This window comes from Pleurodeles waltl, chromosome 8, assembly GCF_031143425.1.
Source record: "Pleurodeles waltl isolate 20211129_DDA chromosome 8, aPleWal1.hap1.20221129, whole genome shotgun sequence".
NCBI classification, from domain to species: Eukaryota; Metazoa; Chordata; class Amphibia; order Caudata; family Salamandridae; genus Pleurodeles; species Pleurodeles waltl.
This window is the reverse complement of record NC_090447.1, coordinates 181,181,075-181,199,941: the sequence shown is the minus strand read 5'-3', so window position 1 is coordinate 181,199,941 and position 18,867 is coordinate 181,181,075. Positions and strand designations below refer to the sequence as shown.

Below are 18,867 nucleotides of genomic sequence, written 5' to 3'. Positions count from 1 at the left end.
AAGCATAAATTGCTTTGAGGAAAAATGGCACATCTTAAAGTTTGCTTGCCACTGGCTCATGTAATTCACACATTGAATCTTCAATGCTGACAATTCATTGGCTAATGAAGCCACCAAAGCAGCAGTTTAGACGGCTACTGTAGCTGCAATTATTCGTTCACATACAAGGGTGGATAATGACGTCATGACTGTTGTCACTGCTTTGCGCAGCAGCACTTTATTACCTAAAACATCCAGTAAAATCATCCAATCTGTTGAGTGCCCAAAACATTCAGTTTGCTCGCAATCCCCGGGGTGGGTGAATAAATGATATCCAACCAGGACCGCAGGCTAGAATTAATCATTGCTGCTCATGAGGAATTAGGCATGTGCAGGTGTGGCGGCTACAATTTCTTTACTACAGAAATGCTATTGGGGACATGGGTTATATAAACCGACTACACAATATGTCCTCAGTTGTGATTTTTGCCAGTAAATTAAATGTTTTACCCTAGCTGTCTCCCCACAGACACCCCTCTTGGTTTCAAACAAACCTCTTCAATGTGTTATATGGATCACCGCAGACCTCTGCGTCCAGGTGGTGCTTTCAGTATATTCTGTTGGCTGTTGATTCATATTCTAGATTTCTTTGGGTGTGGCTACAGCGATTGGCTGACGCATGAACTGTAATAAACGTTTTGCTGGTCTTTAATGGGATTTATGAAGCAGCAGTGTTTCACTCTGATCAGGGAGCGGCTTTTCCCTCTAAGGCTTACCGAGATAACATAGGAAGCCTGGTTGTTTCTGTGCATTATTATCCCCATCATCCTGAGGGAAATTGAATAGTAGAAATGAAAAAGCAGTCCTTAACAGCTAGAGTATTAGGTGCAAGTCGTAGCATGATTGATCACCTGTGTGGAGCCCAGAGAGCTTTAAATAATCTACCTAGATGAACTTTGGGAGGCCAAATTCCCCAATTAAGTCCTGTTTGGCATCCAGATGTATGTTTCAAATCTTGATAACACTGGCACAGTGGTGGCAGGTATGCCGTTTGACATCAGTGAAAGTTTCACTGTCTTACAGGAACTCCAAGTCTTCCAGGAAAAGTTCTCAAATGAAATTATCAAATGTTCTGCCACTGATGAAGTAAAGGAGCAACCAGTAACTTCTGGCTGGATCCCTGAAGGTGGTAATCTAGTGAGATAGATGATTACATACAGGAAGGAGTTTGGTCCGTCATACTGCGCACCAGTGCCAGTTCTTGGCATTCAAGGTACCAGAACTGTGATTTTGCCACCGCTTGCTGGTTGTAGAAACAAAAGATTTGTTTCCATGGATTTGATTAAGCTACATCATGTGGCCAGTCCTACACAGTAGGCCACAAGGCCTCTTCTGTAGTTTCCTGCATCCTCTTACTACCCTGCAGGAGATCAGTGTACAAGTATTAAGTAATACAAGTATTGCTAATCCCCAGCTGAACTTCCACTTGCTCTTGTGGCTAAAGCTAATACAGGGCACCCATCAGGTGTGAGTCTACAGTTTTCATTCACTACTTCCAACAATAAAATTGTTTATTACCACCCGCCTTTGGAGGTATCTACCAGTTCTCCTTTACTGAATGAGGTCTCTGTTTTCGCACAGACTGCCTCTGGTTTCTTTATCAATATAATTTTTTATAAAATATCTTTATTTTGTTTTTATCGTGACAAACTGCAGTAGGGGCACACACCTGTGCACAGAACAAATACAGCAGTGGAGGAGACAAGTGCACACAGGCATCTATCCACCCAGCATATGACAACAAACTGAAAGGTAACATATTGTTATTTTGGACGACAGTACAGTACATATATAAGATTGGACTTAAGGTAGCAGGTGCCACCACATCTGTAGGGAAGTGCAGGTTATATTGTTTCAGCAAGTTTCCCTAATCCCTAAAGAATTTGCTTGGGCAACCTCTACCCCTAGAGTTAGTCTTCTTGGCTGCCATGTAGCGGTCCATACCCCTCTTCCATTCTCTCAGGGTCAGGAACTCCGGGGCATCCCAGTGATGGGTCACGTAACGCTTAGCCACCACAAGCCCCAGTTTGCAAAAGAGGGGGTAAGCCTTTGGGACATCTAAATCACCCAGGGCTCTCAGTAGGATAGTTTTGGGTTCTAGAGAGATGTTTTCTCCCAGCACATTTCTGCGTTCTCCCACCACCTGTGACCAAAATACCTGAATAGGTGGACAGCTCTATATTGTGTGAATAAATGTACCATTTGTATCTCCACAACGCAGTCATAGGATGCTGGCTTCCCCATGGAGTGTAGGTGGGCCCCATCATAATAAACTCAGTGCAGTATTTTGAGCTGTATCAAGCACAGTCAAGACTTGCATGGGTTACGTTGAAGGGCCTTGAGTGCTATCCTGGGGTGTCCGCCGTTCCACAGTAGAGCTCTCAGATCTCCCTTCAGCTTGGCAAATATCGGCTCTGGGACCAAGTACTATTGGGTTGCTATGTAGGGCATACAGCAGTTTAGGGAGTGTAATCCTCTTAAAGACAGTCGTCCTCCCCATCATAATAAGGGGCAGCATACACCACCTCTTCCCCTCCTGAAATTTTAGTGCCACACGTCCCAGGTTCTGGATACATCTCTCCCTGTGGGGAGTTACGTACTTACCTAGGTACTGGAAACTGTTGGTCTCCACTTGGAGCGTCCAGGGTAGGGTAGTCCGGTCCAGTTGGCCAAAGGGGTGACCGACTTACTCCAGTAATATGATAACCAGAATGTGCCCCATATGTTTCGAACATATGAAGGATAGCCAGAATTGTGGTAATTGTTCAGTACCATAAAGCAGTATATCGTCTGCATAAAGCGAGACTTTTTTGCTTGGCACCATCATCCAGAGAGATTCTGAATCCCTGAGTGTTGGGGCAGGACCAAATCAAAGCGGCCAAAGGCTCAATGGTGAGAGAAAAAAGCAATGGGAACAAGGGCGGATACCCCACCCTGTCAGGAAGGCTGATTAAAGAACGCTGCTAACCCTCACTGGAGCGATCGGGGCATGGCAGAGTAATTTAACCTATTAACTATATTTGGGGCCAAATCCGAGCTTCCGCAGCATCCAAATGCTTTCTCCACATTGGAAGTCGTGGGGTTCCAATCTGTGGCCAGCCTCCGATATCCACTTGTGGAGGCAGCAAAGGCTGAGTCTGGTGGACCTGGTGGGCATGAAGCCACTCTGTTCTCTGTGTATGAGCAGGACTATCACCGTAAAGAGCCTGGTGGGCAGAATCGTGTCCAGGACCTTCATTTCAGCATTTAACAAGGAGCTAGGGTGGTAGGCGCCACAGTCAGTCTCCGGTTTGCCCTTCTTGTGGATCACGGCAATAGTAGCGTGTTGAAGGTCTGTCTGGAGTTTGCCCCTGTGGCGGGCCTCTCTAAAAAGGTCTAACAGGTATTGAATCAGCATCCTGTTGTACCGATTGAAGAAAGCAGCGGGAGGCCATTGGACCCCGGTGTCTTCACTACTTTTAGTTTCGCAATGGCCACATAGACCACCTCGTCGGCCCTTAATTGGTACCGCAGGCAAGTCTACCTTGTCTAAATAATCGCTATGTGGGCTGTGTCTGCCAGTGGTCTGGCCCTGTAGAACAAGCCGCGGAACTACGCAAAGGCCTCCTTGAGGTCCTTATCTGTCAAATGGGGGATGGGGTCCTCGTCAGCGACACATCGCACCCAGCATGTCTCTGCCAGACATCAAGAAATCTACTCGCCCACACGCTATGGCGAGTCTGATTTTTATCAGATCTAGCTAAATTTAGAACCCACTCGCCGGTTCTTTCCAGTTGACAAAGAAAAGGTGTTCTGTTAACTCAGAAAGTGGAGGAGCAATAAAAATGCCTTTAATTCTTTTTATCTTGTCACATTTGCTCTGTGTTCAGAGAAAGAGATCAGAAGACAGTTTACTTCTCTGACTGCAGAGTTCCAGGATTTTGTAAAGTGAATTGTCTGACCTACTTTACAAAGAAGGTAAAATGAAATACTCCAGGATGTCAGATTTTTCCTAACACGCAACATGGAAATAGCTAATAAGTCAACTGTACAAACATTTCAAAACATATTTCGGTAGTTGTGAAAGCCCATTTTTCGTACATATGTGCCATAAAAAAAATGTTTTAATAGGATGAAAACAAATCGGAACACTTTACTTGGTGATGTGCAAATGATAAATGCTTTCTGAAACCCAATTTTCACAGATTATTTTTAATACATTTGTTTTATCATTAAAGCTTCAAGTTTGTGGGAAAGTTTTTGACCATTTTAATGGGAAATTTACTGTCTGTAAACGACAGCCTGCTACCACATCATGCTTTAGTAATGCACCTATGAAAAGTGGGTGTTTAAACGTGACCTGAGAAACTCTTTCCCCTACCCTGATGGCAATGCTATTAGTAAACTAGGAGGTTAGCTAGGGATCATGTGTACTCTGTATGTGGTCTAGCTTCGTTTTATACATGGAGCAAACATGCTGAACTCACAGATTTGAAGGTGCACTCATGTGAGAATGAAGAAAAAAGTGTCTCTGTAAAATAAAATATTTGCCTAGAATCACACAATTTGAGAGAAGTTTACGGGTCAAGTACATTTCAGTTAGGTTGGGTAGATAATTCAAGTTACTCAACCTGCAAGTCGTATAACATTTTTATGATTTTCAAGGCCTGTCTTCCTTCTGTCTACTTAGCGCTTTATCTCCTATGTCAGTGGTTCCCAACCTTTTGACTTCAGTGGAGCCACACTTTATCAGTACTGGAACCCGGGGACCCCCACTGAATCATTATTGGAATCCGGGGACCCCCCCCCCCCCTAATGAGTCATTACTAAAAGTTGGAGACCTAATCTGTTAATATTATTAAATTTTCTAAGCAGTCACGGACCCCCTGAAGAGGCTTCGTGGACCCCCTAGGGTCCTCAGACCACAGGTTGGGGAACCACTGTCGTACATCATATAGGTGGTGATGTGTGGCCAGCAGCTGTGCCAGATTCCAGTATTCCTTCAGTAGCACCTCTAAAGAGCGGAGGATGTGCAGGTCCATCCGGGCCTTGGAGGACATCTCAATGTCCTTATGCTTACACACTATCTCCTCTAGCTCAGTTGTTGCTTTACGTTTTTTATGTGCCACTATATTGTGTGCCCTTTCTCTTAGAACAGTCATATAGGCCTCCCAGAGCACTATTGCTGATTCCACTGACCCTTTGTTTTCCCAAAAGTAAAGTTCTGAGTCAGTCTGTAGCTCTTGCATTAAGTTTCCATCCAGCACTCCCTGTGGAGCCCTTCCCATTCATCCATAATCCAGAGAGGCAAATGGTCTGACAGGGCTCATGCCATATAGTTTGCCCTGGCCACCTTAGCGATAGGAGCAAATATATAGTCTATCCTGGAAGAAAAACTGTGGGTCCCAGAGAAGTAGGAATAGTCACCGCCACAGTTCAGAGGGACCCTGGGAGCCTGATAACTGAGTCAAGGGGGTGCCCCCTGGGAGAGGCCATTGACACAGCCGAGCGGTCTACACCGGGGGCCATGACATCATTAAAGTCACTGCCCACGATGTGTAGGGTGGAGTTGGCCTTAAGGAGTATAGCTGTGTTGCATAGGTAAATTAGAGCATTGTCTGCATAGAGGGACACTACATCCCAACAAATGCTGGGTCCCACATTGTTGGGCCTTGTGTGTAACAGCCACGCCAGCGGTTCCATGGCGAGGGGGAATATCAGTGGTGAAAGTGGACATCGTTGTCTGGTGCCCCGGTATATTTTGAAGTCGTCTGAGATCACTTACCCTTTTGACTCTGGCGGTTGGTTGGATGTGAAGTGTTCTCACCCAGCTGAGGAAATTTGTCCTATCCCCATAATTGACAAAACTGCCTGAAGGTGTTCCCACCCGAGGGTGACAAAAGCCTTTTCAGTGTCCATCAATATCTGCGGGTGATCTCAGTTATCCCTAAACCTGACCACGTCAGTTCCATCAAATTACTGATATTAAAAGGGTGTTGCGCTTTTGTTTGAAACCGTTTTGATCCATGTGGATCAGTGTACCAATTATAGAAGTCAGTCTGTTGGCCAGCAAGATTCCAATTTTCTTATAGTCCAGGTTGAGAAGCAACTACAGTCTTTAAAACTTCACATCTGTTGGGTCATGCCCTGGTTTGGGGAGCATCACTATCAAAGACTCTCAGGATACTGGGAGGCTGTCTGCCTCTTTCACCTCATTATATACTTTTGGCAGTTTTAACGTGAGGAGTGTATTATGAGTGGCATAGAACTCTATAGGGAAACCATTGGTGCCCGAGGTTTTAATTGAATTATGGCGAAGCGTAGTTCCTCAATTTGGATGGGACCCTCCAGGTCCTTGCACTGAAATGGGTATAATCAAGGGAGGGGGATTGCATTCAGGTCGTTGGTGGGATGGGTGTCGGCTGCATACAAGGAGCAATAATACTACGTAAAAGCAGTCTAAATGGCTGTTTGAATGTTGCAAGTTGCGCAATCAGGAAACCTGAGTGCATCTAACTGGGTTTGTGCCGAGTCACCTCTCAGCAACCACTCAAACAATTTGCCTGCACATTTGCCCTCACAGTGTTGCTGGGCAAGGTGTTCTCCATAGTCTAGGTTTCCTAGGCCCGCTTCTAGGTCAGCTTCAGGTTCAGGTCTAGGTTGTTCTATCTTATCAGGTTGTGTAATAGTCTTGAGTTCGAGGTGGTGCATGTCACGTTCCTTGGCCAACAATTCTGTGCGAAGGTCTGTTTAACTCCCCCTGTTCTGGTAATGTAGTGTCTTCACATCACAGCGTTTAGCACCTCCCAATCCATTGCCCAGATGAAGTGGAGCCCATGTTAGCATGAAAGTATTGGGCGATGTGTGTCACTATGGTGTCACAGAATGGTGTTTCCTGAGGCACGTCTGTGCTTAGCTTCCAGATCAGTGTGATAGCACTGACTCTGCCCCACTTCACTTCATCAACAGTTTTCACAGACAATAATACGAATGAGTACGTGCGAGGTACTCAGCTCCTCCTAACTGCGAACCCAGTGTTTCACGGCAGAGGAATAAGTCCAATATGGTGTGTAAATTGTGTACAGAAGAATAAAATTAGTATTCTGTGTGATGTGGGTGTAATAATCGCCAAATGTCATGTACTCTCCTGGTCTCCATCACTGTTTAAAGTGTTGTTGTTTTGCTGTGAGGCAAAGAGCACCTATTAGTGGGGAGATGGGTCTCTGTTCAAGTCTGGTACACAGTTAAAGTTACCCCACCACACACACACACTGCCAACAAGCAGGGTATCTGTGGATAATGCAAAAGGGTCAGCGTTAGCCACAAAAGCAGAGTGTATTTAATGCATATATAGGTATAAGCGTCATTGGGGCTCCATCTAATCTGCTTTCAACCATAAAGCCCCCTTCTAAGTCGATTCTAAGTATGTCCTGTGCAAATGACATCCCCAGAGAAATAAAAACAAGGATTCCCCTTGCGTGATCTGAGAAAGTGGTACTATAAATCTGTCCCTGCCAACTCTCGAGAACTTTCTGTAGCTCAGTTTGTGTCAGGTGAGTCTCCTGCAAGTAAGCTATGTGTACATGACGTAGCCGGAGATGTGTTTACATCTGGAGTTGTTCCTTGAGGGTGGCCATGCCTCGTGTGTTCCAAGTCTGTACATTGTAAATACGTGGTGAGAGGTAATTATTGGTGCCCATCGGGTATGCCTTTGTAGTTCACTACTCCCAGTCTCAGGATCTGCAGACACTGATGTTTCAATGCACGAGTTCCCTCGTGTGTCTCTTGTGTGTCTTTTGAATCTTAGCAAGGAAAACTAAAGTTCCCATAATAAGTGACAACTCCCCCAACAGAACAGAAACATTTGTGTTAACATTCTCAGTTCTCCGCCCTTGGCTGAACTCCCAATGTGTCCCCAGCCATGCAAGTACAACATTTATATGTGTGCTTCATGAACCCTTACCTTGATACTCATGTCCAGTGTGGAAATCTAGGGTGCAAGGCAGGGTCCAATATGTGTACTGGCCTGCTGGCCCCTGAATCTAGGAATAGTACTCCTCCACCCCAACACTCACACTCCCCCCCTCCCCCCTCCCCCCCCCCCCCACCCAAACCACCTGACCACAGAGCCTCTGATCAGCAGCTCCAGAGTCAGACAACCGCAGGCGGCAAGGACCGCTCATCACACCAGGTCATCTGCCAGTATAGGTGTCAATCCTGGGCCTAGTCGTTCAACCTCACTAGATGTGCCAGACTCGTTCGTATCCACCTCTGAGGCTGTGCCGTGATCTGATGATAAAGCTGCAAATGAATTTTTACCATACTGGATAACCTCAGCCACCACCTGCACTTTCTCCTTAGCCGCCTTCTCACTATTGGGGTTGGGAGAGGTCATCTCCACTGTCAGTCGTTTTGTTCTTTGTCTCCCACCCATTTTTCTGCTGTTTGTTGGACACTTGGGCCTCCGTTCCTTTCGAGTGCAGCCCGAACTATGCCTTCTTGGGCGTCTGGAAGAAGTATGGCTTCATACCCTCCACTACTCTGTTTAGAGGGAAATAAGACAGCATATTTTAGTCCCATCACATGCAGTTGCTGTTTGATTATGGTGTATGAATTACATTGTTGTTGTACCTATGCGCCGTAGTCTTGATAAGCTGTAATGACATTGTTCTTATTTTGGCTTGGCCTTTTTGTCCTGAACAGTTGCAGAAATAAAGCTCTGTTCCCGTGGTTCGGCAGTTACAGGTTAAGGTAAGGGCTTCCAGTGGTGGAGGCCGCCCAGGATCCAGTGGGCTCTTACAATCGAAAATAATTGTGGGACCCTGTCTTCAAAAAGACTAGTCATCAGCCACTGCTCAAGAAAGACTTCCGTGTTTGGTGCTTCCATGCGTTCAGGGAAGCCCTGAAGCACACATTATTGCACCTCGAGCTCCCTTCTGTATCCTCTGCTCTTATGCAGGGATATGATATTGGCCCTCCCCGTGTACAGTTGGGCCTGGACCTCCTTCAATATGGGGCACATTGCGGCGTTGGCGGACTTCGTTGTCACCTATCTGTTCTGCTAATTTTCTAATATCTGCCTGGAGAAGGTTCACTTCTAAGGCTGCTGAGTCTATATTCGTGAGAGAAGTTTTGATTTTGAGAACTGCTTGTAGGAAATTGCCTTGTTGCTCTTCTAGCATGGCTTCGAGGTGCCTCTAGACCAGTGGTCTCCAAACTTTTTAATGCCGCCCCACCCCCCCCCCCTCATTTGAAAAATAAAAATCATTGGGCCCCCCTCAGAATTTTTCCCAATTATTTTATAAAGATGGCAATGTTTATATATGTCTAGAGGTATTTAAACATTGCCGTTAAGTAATGTTACCTTTTTATTAGTGCAGTGACATGTTTCTACTTAAAACAAAACACTGTTATCTGTGTCTTTTGGCCAGAGCCTGGCCCTCCCCTCGGATCACTTGAGGCCCCACAGTTTGAAGACCCCTGCTCTAGTCGGTCCCCTTTGACACAAAGTTGATAGGTAGTCCATAATGTTTTTGGAAGGGAAGAAGGGTGTGTGTTTGTTTTGGGCTTACCCATGTTGTGGTCTGTGATGTTGGATATTAAGGTATAAACATATCACAGTGTACATGTAAGGTGACGTTCCTGAGCGAAAATCCTCACCATCAAGCAGCCCCTCATGGAGTGAACCAGGCAGATCCCACAAGCCGAGGGCAGTGGGATCCACAGGTCTTCCCACATGGGAAGCACATTAAAGGCATCGTTTGCAGGTTTGATTTCATGCTGTTGGCATGCAGACAGCTAGATTCAACCCTCCAGGTGGGAGATGACATGTATGTGGGCACTGGTGTTCATCTGAAGGGGGAAGCAATTGGGGATCATCCATTAACCCTCCACCCCGCTGTCTCTGATATCCAGGACCTGGTGTGCACTTAAGCCACAGTTGGACTTCATGGCCCAGGTCAATGATAATGGGGGGTACAGTGGGTGCCAGCAAGTAATGGTCACCTTATGTGCGGGCCTAGTATTAGTTACACTGGCTTACTGGGTCAGCGTCTGGTGCAGGGCCCGGGACCAGCAGCAGCCCATAGCGCCCTTGTGGGTAAGGCACCTATCACATGGTGTGTGGCAGAGGCCCCAAAGGTGCTCTTGACACCCTTCAGCTGTGCCGCACGTTAGCCTATTTTGGCCTCAGCTCCAGGGTAGGGAGGAAGCCAATGTAAAGACGAGTTAAGGCAGGCAGGCCACTCAACCCAGTTAAGGAACTTTGGGTCACCCCCTCAGGGGCTCTGTACCATCCGTCCGGTGAGCTACACTGCTCAGCCAGGTCCCAGGGTGTTTGAGGGTGGGTAGCTGGGAACACACAGGCCGTGATGTCTAGCCCGCTGTACTGTCGCCTCACGTAGCAGCGAATCTTTCAATCCTTCCATGGCCCTCCGGAGGTGAACGAGGTGCTGAAGGAGGGGGCCAGATGGTCGGCATACAGATGATTGGAAGGATAATGTTGGCGCCTGGCCGGAGCTCAAGTAGGCACATCTGGTGCAGACTCCATCTTGGCCATCAAGGAAAGAGTTCTGTAATTTGTCTTAATTGCAGTAATGTTTGTTAGGGATTTTTGTATATAAGGTTGCACACTTCTTGATCAAGGCCTCCTCTCCTTTTCTGTCCCTTAACAGTCTTATCTGGTCCGGACCGATTTCCTCATTAGGGATTCCCATGATAACCCCTCTTGCTGAGATGAGCTATGCTGTCCCACTTTTCTACCATTTTAAGCTTGATCCGTTTACCACTGAGATCCTGCCAGTCACATCACCACATTGTGCTAGCCAGAGGAAGTCTTTGTTAACACAGCGGTCTTTCCAATATCATTAGTGCTAATTCTCTAAATCTTATACTGAACAAAAATCTTATCTTTCACTCTCACATTGGGACCTTCTCTAAAGATGCATAGTTCTAGGTTAGACTTCTGCTAAGTATAAAATCTTATGTGTGTGAAGTTGACTCTAAAATAGTGGTACGATGCCTTCTCTTCCATATAGACTATGGTAACTTCCTACTCAATGGTGTTCTCTATGTAGTGAGACTGGTTTCAGGAACTCCAAGTGGATAACACATTGCACGAGTACTAGCTACTGTTAAATGGCTTCCTTTTGAAGCCAAATGTGTTTTTTAAACTGGCCGCGCAATGTCCATAAAACTTTTCATTCTCAATCTCTTAACTGTCCAGCTCAGGTACTGCTCATTTCTTGCAGTCTTCACCATCTTCAGAGCAGAGGTACCCTTATTCTCAAAATCTCATTTATGAGAAACCGAAGAACACTTACTTAATCATAAGGAGGTGCACCCAAAGTTTGAACTTTACTAGCTAGCAGGTTAATCTGTTCTTTTGAAATCTTCTAAGAGAGGGGAGGTCTGTGATTGTGGTTCACTTCCACTTGTGACACCTCTCTAAACTGTGTGTGTTTTTTTTTTTTTTTTTTTTGGTAACTGGTCCTGTTGCACTGAATATGTGATTCATACTGTGTGTGTACATGCATATATTTACAATACTATTTAACTTAATGGTCCAGTTTTATATACTTGGTGTTTAACTTGGTATGTTTTTCCGCTGTAAGGAAACAGGCCATTAGTTGTGTGGCCTGCACAAGTAACCATTCCGTATTCACCGCTTCACTTAGAACCAAACACCCAATAGTACCACTTGTTTCTCTGTGTCCTAAAGCAGAGCAGTCCAGTCCAGTGCCTACTCACGGGAGCTGTTGTGGCCTAGTAATCACTATTCACTGGCAGGCAGTATTGACTCCCAATAAATGATTGTCCTGTCTGTGCTTTTCCTTTAGAAAAAGAAATCATTTGTGCCACACACACTACTTAATTTTGTGCAGTAACTTACAAATATACATAAGACTTATGGAACTATCTTTAGCAACATTATATTTGACCCCTAAAGGCTTATGACTCTACACCCCCTCCCACACAGTGCATGTAATCATGTAGGAGGCGCTTTAAGTGGTGTCATTGTTACCTCACTTAACCCCTTAACTGCAAGGCCTTTTCCCCCACAATGCTGAGCTCTTATTCGGCTGTTTGAGATAGTTTGCTCTTTGGACTCCCTAACTCCCTCCCCCCCCCCAATAACATATCCATGACAAATGTATGTCCTTTTTTTCAACATCATGTGGATTCTAAAGGTACCAAGTAGGCGAAATATAGCTACGTTTTGATTTTTTTGTGAAAAATAGGAAAGAGTGCTCTGGATAAAAGTGTATTTTTTTCTTTTTTTCATCAACAAACGATTTGCTGTGCTAAAGTCACCATCCTCCCACTTTCAGGAGCTGAACAAAAAAAAACGTTTTTTTTTTGTTTTGTTTTTTTAACCACAGTTTTGGCATTTTTCAAAGAGGTAGCCCATTATTCCTATTTTGTGAACTCTATGGGTGATCCAGCAAAGCTTTAGTTGTCTGAAAAGTAAACAAACAAAATTCTGAATTGAGAAAGAGTCCATGGGTACATCGATCAAGGTTTTGCTAAAGAAACTTACTTTTGAAATAATGAACATGAGTAGGGAAAGACAGCTATTTCTTACAATGTTTTCATCAGTAACATTTTTGTCATGATGGTTGGTTTACTAAAGCAGTATACCATTAGGTCCTCAGTGCCCTTCTGATTGCGAGGTTCTATATAGCTTGTAGGTTCTCTAAGAACTCAAGGTGTCCTGAGTGAACAACCGAGCCGCACCATACAGTGGGTTTTCATTGTGTACCAGTTCACACGGTGAAATGTTTAGAGTGAAATATGGGTATCAAGGAAACATGCATTTCTGAACTGGGCATAAGATATGGAGATTAAGAGAAGTGACTATTTGGACATCTATGAATTTGTGGGTATCCGTACTAGCAAATGATAGAGTATTTTTCAGAATGCTGCCCTTCTTACAAACTGGCTTATGCTTGGAAAGCACACATGCAGCGAAATCTAATTGGTTAGAACAGATGTTCTACTATTTTATGCTCCCACGTCTTCTGATTAAAATGGTACCTCACTTGTGTGGGTAGGCCTAGTGCCTGTGACAGGAAACAGCCCAAAACATAAGGATACATCACATTTTTCCACTGAAAACTGACTCTTCTTCTAATGTGGGTGGCTGTGGACTTGGGGCCCTAGCTCAAACGGCACCTAGGAAAACCTAGCAAACCTGCAATTTTTTTTAAAATTGGACAACTAGAGGAGTCCAGGGTGGTGTGCATTGCGTGGATCTCAAGAGGTTTTCCTATCCACAATGACCTGTAAACATCAAACTTCGCCTGAAATCATGCTTTTTCTTTGGATTCCTGTATCGGAAACTTCCAGAATCCACAGGAATCCACAATATTTCTGTCACCCAGCGTTAAACCACTTGTGCTGATAAAAATGCTGCACCACTTGTATGGCTGGGCCTAGTGCCTGCAATAGAAACGGATCAAACCATTCATTAGAAGTAATAAAGCATTGCAACCATGTGCACACATTATGATTAAAATACATTGCAGCCTTTCAGGCATACTAATTACTGTCAGCAATAACACCTTTAAATAAAGCATTAAAAATAAAACTTGAATAAAACATTGTACAAGCATGAACCATGTGTCTGTTTCTGTTTTAAACTTAAGCCATATCGAATGCAGCCATAGGACTAGCCCCTAGAGGGCACTGCACTTCAGCGGTAGAGCAAAAGCCCTACCCTTGGGAGTGCTTGTAAATTAATCCAAAGCCTAGGGTGCTTCTAATTGCTCTGACCCTGAATACTTCAAGTACTTCCCTTTTGAAACATTCCTGGGGGGTGGGGAGGAGCTGCTGCAGTCCTGCACCCTAGTCCCCCCCCCCCCCACACTCTACTTCTGTCGTTGGTGGTTGCCCCATTGTCCTGGGGTCACCACAAGGGGTAGAATATTAGGCAGGAAGGTCCTGCAGGGCTTTATAGGGAACTCCCTTGTGGGAGTGTGAATATTAATGAGTGGCTCTTGACTCATTCAGTTGTTGGATGGGCAGCCTTGAACCGTGCAGCTTTTCTTTTTCCCTTTTTAAACTTTTTGTATTGTTGGGGTGTGCCTATTCTCTTCCAGGCACCCCACATGCCTCCTTTCGCTGTGGGTAGCGCGAGGAACCCAATTACTCCATCTGGCTCCCTGCCTGGCCAGCATTCTCCTGTGCTGCTGCAGAAACTAGCAGCTCTTCCCTCCTCCTGCTGGCAGGGAGTACTTTGTGTGATGGTTGTCCCACTTCCCCCAGACACAGGCACTAGGAGCCGAGGAAAGGCATGGCAGTGCTCCCCTTAGGCCCTTTGGCGTTATGGGTCTAGAGATGAGGTCCAGGGCCACTCCTTCTCTTCACAAGGGAGCGTTACGGTGTTCCCCCTCCTCTGTGACATGTTGGGGCCCCGAAACGGGTTCCAGGCCCATATCGTTCTTCATGGGAGATGCAACAGTGCTCCCCCTTCCATTTTGTTCACAGGACCCCAGAGATGGGGTCCCCGGCTGCCCTTGCATTAACAGGTCTGGTATCTGGGTAACCAAGCCTCGAGGGCATTAGGGAGAGTTCCACATGCGTGAAACCGACCCCCCCCCACCCCCGAGATATCTTGAATCCCACCTGGGGACATATTGACCGTGGGCGATGGAGCTCCACGCACTCAGTGTTTTTGCTGAAGAGTCAAAGGTCAGATCTTTCTCCCTTTGATATCATGGGCTAGTTTGCAAGATGTTGGGCTAATTTTTTCTCCTGGTGGTGGGCCCTAGCCACCTGGATTCTTTTCCTCAGGCCTCTAAGGTGGCACACTTTGCGGGGACCCTGTTTCACTGGCTCTCCACGCTAGCCTTAGTCTTGTTTTATATCCTCTGGTGCCTCTTTTCTTCTGGGCCCATAAGTCCAGTTCTACTCCCAACTGGCCCTTAACGGGTGCAAGAGGACCAGCTTTCCTGGTCCTCGAGAGAGACCCATTGGTCCTGGGGTTGACTGTAGACTTTAGTCCAAAAGGACATCCGGGGCGTTTCTGCTTCCAGTTGTCCATGACTGCTGCTTTCCAGTCTTAGTGGCCAGCTCCAACAAAAGCCCTCTCTCACCTTCGTGCAAGAAAGTTCTAGAAGACAGGCACACTAGGCCAGTCTATGGTGCCACATCACGTCTCCACTTTGTCCCACCCTCCTGCACTGCATGCTGGAATAGTTCAAGGAGATAGATGCATTGCAGCTTCTGAACCAGGTTCATGTCATTAAAAGTAGGTTGAGTTTGTGGCCTTTCACAATTTTTGAGTTTGAAGTTGTAGGCTTGTGCAGACTTAGTTACTCAGGATGTCAGGAGGTGGGGTACTGTTGCTTTGGGACAGTGTATGGGTATGAGATGGGTTTGGACAAGGTTGTTGGTAACATCTAGCGGGTTGCTCTGTCTTTTTTTGGGTCATTGGATACAGTGGGGCAAATGATGCATCATTTGCTTCAACCTCTAATGTGACCATCATGTCTAAAGAGATCATTTTCTCTGTTGTGCTTTATGCATCTGTCTGGCTGGATTGACTGGAGCGGAGCACCATAGCTCTGTCAAATTGTTGGGACTTAGGCGATCACAGTGATGGATCAAAAAGCCAGAAAATCACATTATGTGTTAGTATGTTCTAAAGACTTCCTAGAGTTTATATGTTTGTGTGTTATCCTATGTCAGCAGAATGTTTTGTTTTAGTTAAATATAAGATTTGAAGATTTCACTTAATTTCATTTTGACACTGGCCTGACACAATGGCAAACCATTATTGTACAAACCAAGAATACTTTGAAGGCAACAAAACTACTGTGATCAACATATTAAATGAATTCTTGCAGCTATGTATTTCCTGATTTTTTTTATTTATTTTTTATTTTGTAAGTGAAGGCTTAAAATATGTTGGAATCATTGGGAGGCTATGTCTATCTTGTGAGGGAGGATTTGAGCACTTTCTTGTGAAAAAACATACATAGACTTACAATTCTAGACTTATGAAGTTTCTCATACCTTTTCTTCACAGAGCTGGAAATCTAGTACTATTAAGGTTTGTGGTGGGTTTGAAAGCTGCTACAGAAGATAACCTGGTTGCTGATCTTGTGGTGAATATTCTCAAAGTCTGCCCTGACTTATTGAGCAGATACTTTAAAGAGACACAATATTCCTTTGTTCCACGGCTCAAGTCTGCTTGGTTGGACAATGTCAAATTACTCAAAAAGGTAAGAGTGGTTTACAGTAGCTTTAGTATTTTGGTTCTCCTGAGCTCACTGAGGTGAAATCTTGAGGGCCTGGTGGCTAGCGCTGCTGATTTTGGAAGATGGGGAACTAGGTGTGAATCCTGGCCGTGGCCTAACATCCTGTGATTCTGGGCAGATCACTTTTTATATCCCTGTGCCAAAAGAAAAATAAAATGTTTAATGTTTCCTGTATCTGCTGTAAGGAGCTTTAATGCCTTATACAAAAAAACATGGATTTTTTTCTTTGGCAGTCATTATAGCTGTTAATTTTCCTGTCTATAATAGTTCTGAGAGGACAAGGCTGCTGTTGTAATGTGAATCTTGTCTTATGTTCTAAGTTCTATTTTCTTGGAGGCTAGAGCTTCTGTCAACAGTCAGTTGAAGTGGACAGCTGGCTGGAGAGGGAGGACTGACAGCGCCAAGATTCACAGATCAATAAACCTCCATACCTAATAGTAACAGCAGTGTACAACATTGGATTATTACAGAGACCTATTGTTTGGACGTAGGTAAACTTGGTTTCAATTCATTCGATTGTGTATCTGTGGGTTTTACACTCTGGTTTGGGGTATTTGAACAACAGGCCAAATTTGGTGTATGCAAGAAGGCTAGATGTAAAAGCAAGGACATGTTCCATGCTGTATTTCTTAGTTCTAATCCAACATGTCTTCAAGACAAATCTGCCTGTGCTCTGATGAGTGGTCTAATGAAATTCAGAATGTGTACGTATGTTGGGCAGGACAGCATGAGTTAAATCAATGTGAATATATGAAATATTGAAGTAAAAACGCAGCTCATGATGATATACGTTTGTGTACTTTTCTAAATATAAACTCTTACAAATGTGTTCTAGTAGTATGTTACCTTTACTTCGTTTTTTTTTTTTTTTACTTCAGGCGGCCTTAAATGGCAAGTGTTATGTTGATAGTCTTTTCTTCGCAGGTAACTATTGCTTTAAGTGAGTTAACCTTAAGAGTGTGTCTGTCTTTCTCTCTGTCTGTCTCTCTGTCTGTCTCTCTGTCTGTCTCTCTGTCTGTCTCTCTGTCTGTCTCTCTGTCTGTCTCTCTGTCTGTCTCTCTGTCTCTCTGTCTCTCTGTCTCTCTGTCTGTCTGTCTGTCTGTCTGTCTGTCTGTCTGTCTGTCTGTCTCTGTCTCTGTCTGTCTCTCTGAATTTCCCGTCATCCATCTGGACAGGAAGTGACCTTACTGGTTTTCCTGCCAAACCATCTGTAAAAGAAGGTGCCAAGCAAGAGGACCTCATCAGCACAGGAAATTACATCACAGCACCCTGCACGCATCCCTCCCTCTCAGAACCTACTTAATGGCATCTGCTACATTGACATGCTTGGGTGCACCACTGGGGTGTTGAAGACATGCCAAAGGTGAGCCCGTTTGCACCTGTCATAAATGGACCACAGGAACCCTGGTCCGATCACCACCAAACGATACTCTGCAGCGTTACTTAAAACTCTAGACCCCAGATGCCATTCCTCAACTATTGTTGTGTCACCTCACACCACCATAGGAGCTTTCATCTGCATCCAGTGTCAGTTCTCCAGTAGCCAACTCTGCAAACACTAGCAATGCCCTCAATGCATCCTTCCAACACACAAGCGCCAACAATGCGTATATCCCAACCTACAGCACACCCGCAAGTCAACACCTACTCGCATACACGCTTCTCAAAACATGATCACTCAGCAAGTACACAACCGAAATATAGGGCCTGTTGAGTAGCAAAGTGCTCACCATCTCCTTTGTCACAGAGACTTGGCTCATTCCTTCATCGGCTCCTGACATCGCCACAGCAATCCCAGCAGGCTGCAAGATTGCTCGTCACAACCATCTTCACAAACCAGGAGGAAGGCTCGCTGTCTACAAGAAATCTGTCAAATGCATGACATCCACAGAGAACGCAACCCCATTAATGGAAAATCCTTGTCAGGAAAACTATTGCCAGTGTTGTTAAGTTCTTCATTCAGCAAAAACAATTTCCCTTTGCCTTGTACCCCACGTTGGTTGCAGCGGTGTCCTCACTCCCGGTGGCTCTTGCAGTGGCTGTTCTTAGAACTAGCTTCTTCAGGTTCAACTGCCACTCAAGATGGTGGCTGCAAACCTGTGTGAGGTCAGTGCTCGAGTTTTTCTACCTTAGTCCCGTGCTGAAGCTTCCCTCCAGCTGTTTCTTTCTGGAAGCTGTGCTCTCCAACTGTCATCCTGAGGAGAATGAGCAGTGTTCCTAAGGCGCTTGGTTTCATAGAGAATTCTTCCAGTTTTGAGTAATTAATTATTTTTCTTGTTACAGTGTGCACACCAGCTACTTTTTTCCCTTCTGGAGAAGCTGAATTTCTTCCTTCTTCCAACAACTGGCTATCGGTTTTCTGAGGAGAATTTGTTTTGGCTTAATAGAACTTCAAGTAATTGCAGTAAGGAATCCTTTTGTATGATTTCCAGACCTGCCAATATATATATTATCTACATATATAATCAAAAACTCTTTGCCTTGCAGACTTGCCAGTCTTAGAGACAAACCTCTGTGCTCAGACTAATTCCTAGAGACTGTGATTGAGAAACTGAACCTTGAGAAGGAGTTTTCATTTCCTGTACAA

At 45.0% G+C, this 18,867-nt stretch overlaps 1 protein-coding gene across 1 annotated transcript in view; it reads left to right on the top strand.

Annotated features, from left to right (window-relative positions):
* URB1 (URB1 ribosome biogenesis homolog) overlaps positions 1–18,867 on the top strand; it is a 683,114-nt gene that overhangs the window by 124,172 nt on the left and 540,075 nt on the right. The window contains exon 9 of the mRNA XM_069204026.1: positions 16,049–16,244. Within this exon, the coding sequence (XP_069060127.1) occupies positions 16,049–16,244 (196 nt within the window). The remainder of the gene's footprint in view (positions 1–16,048; positions 16,245–18,867) is intronic.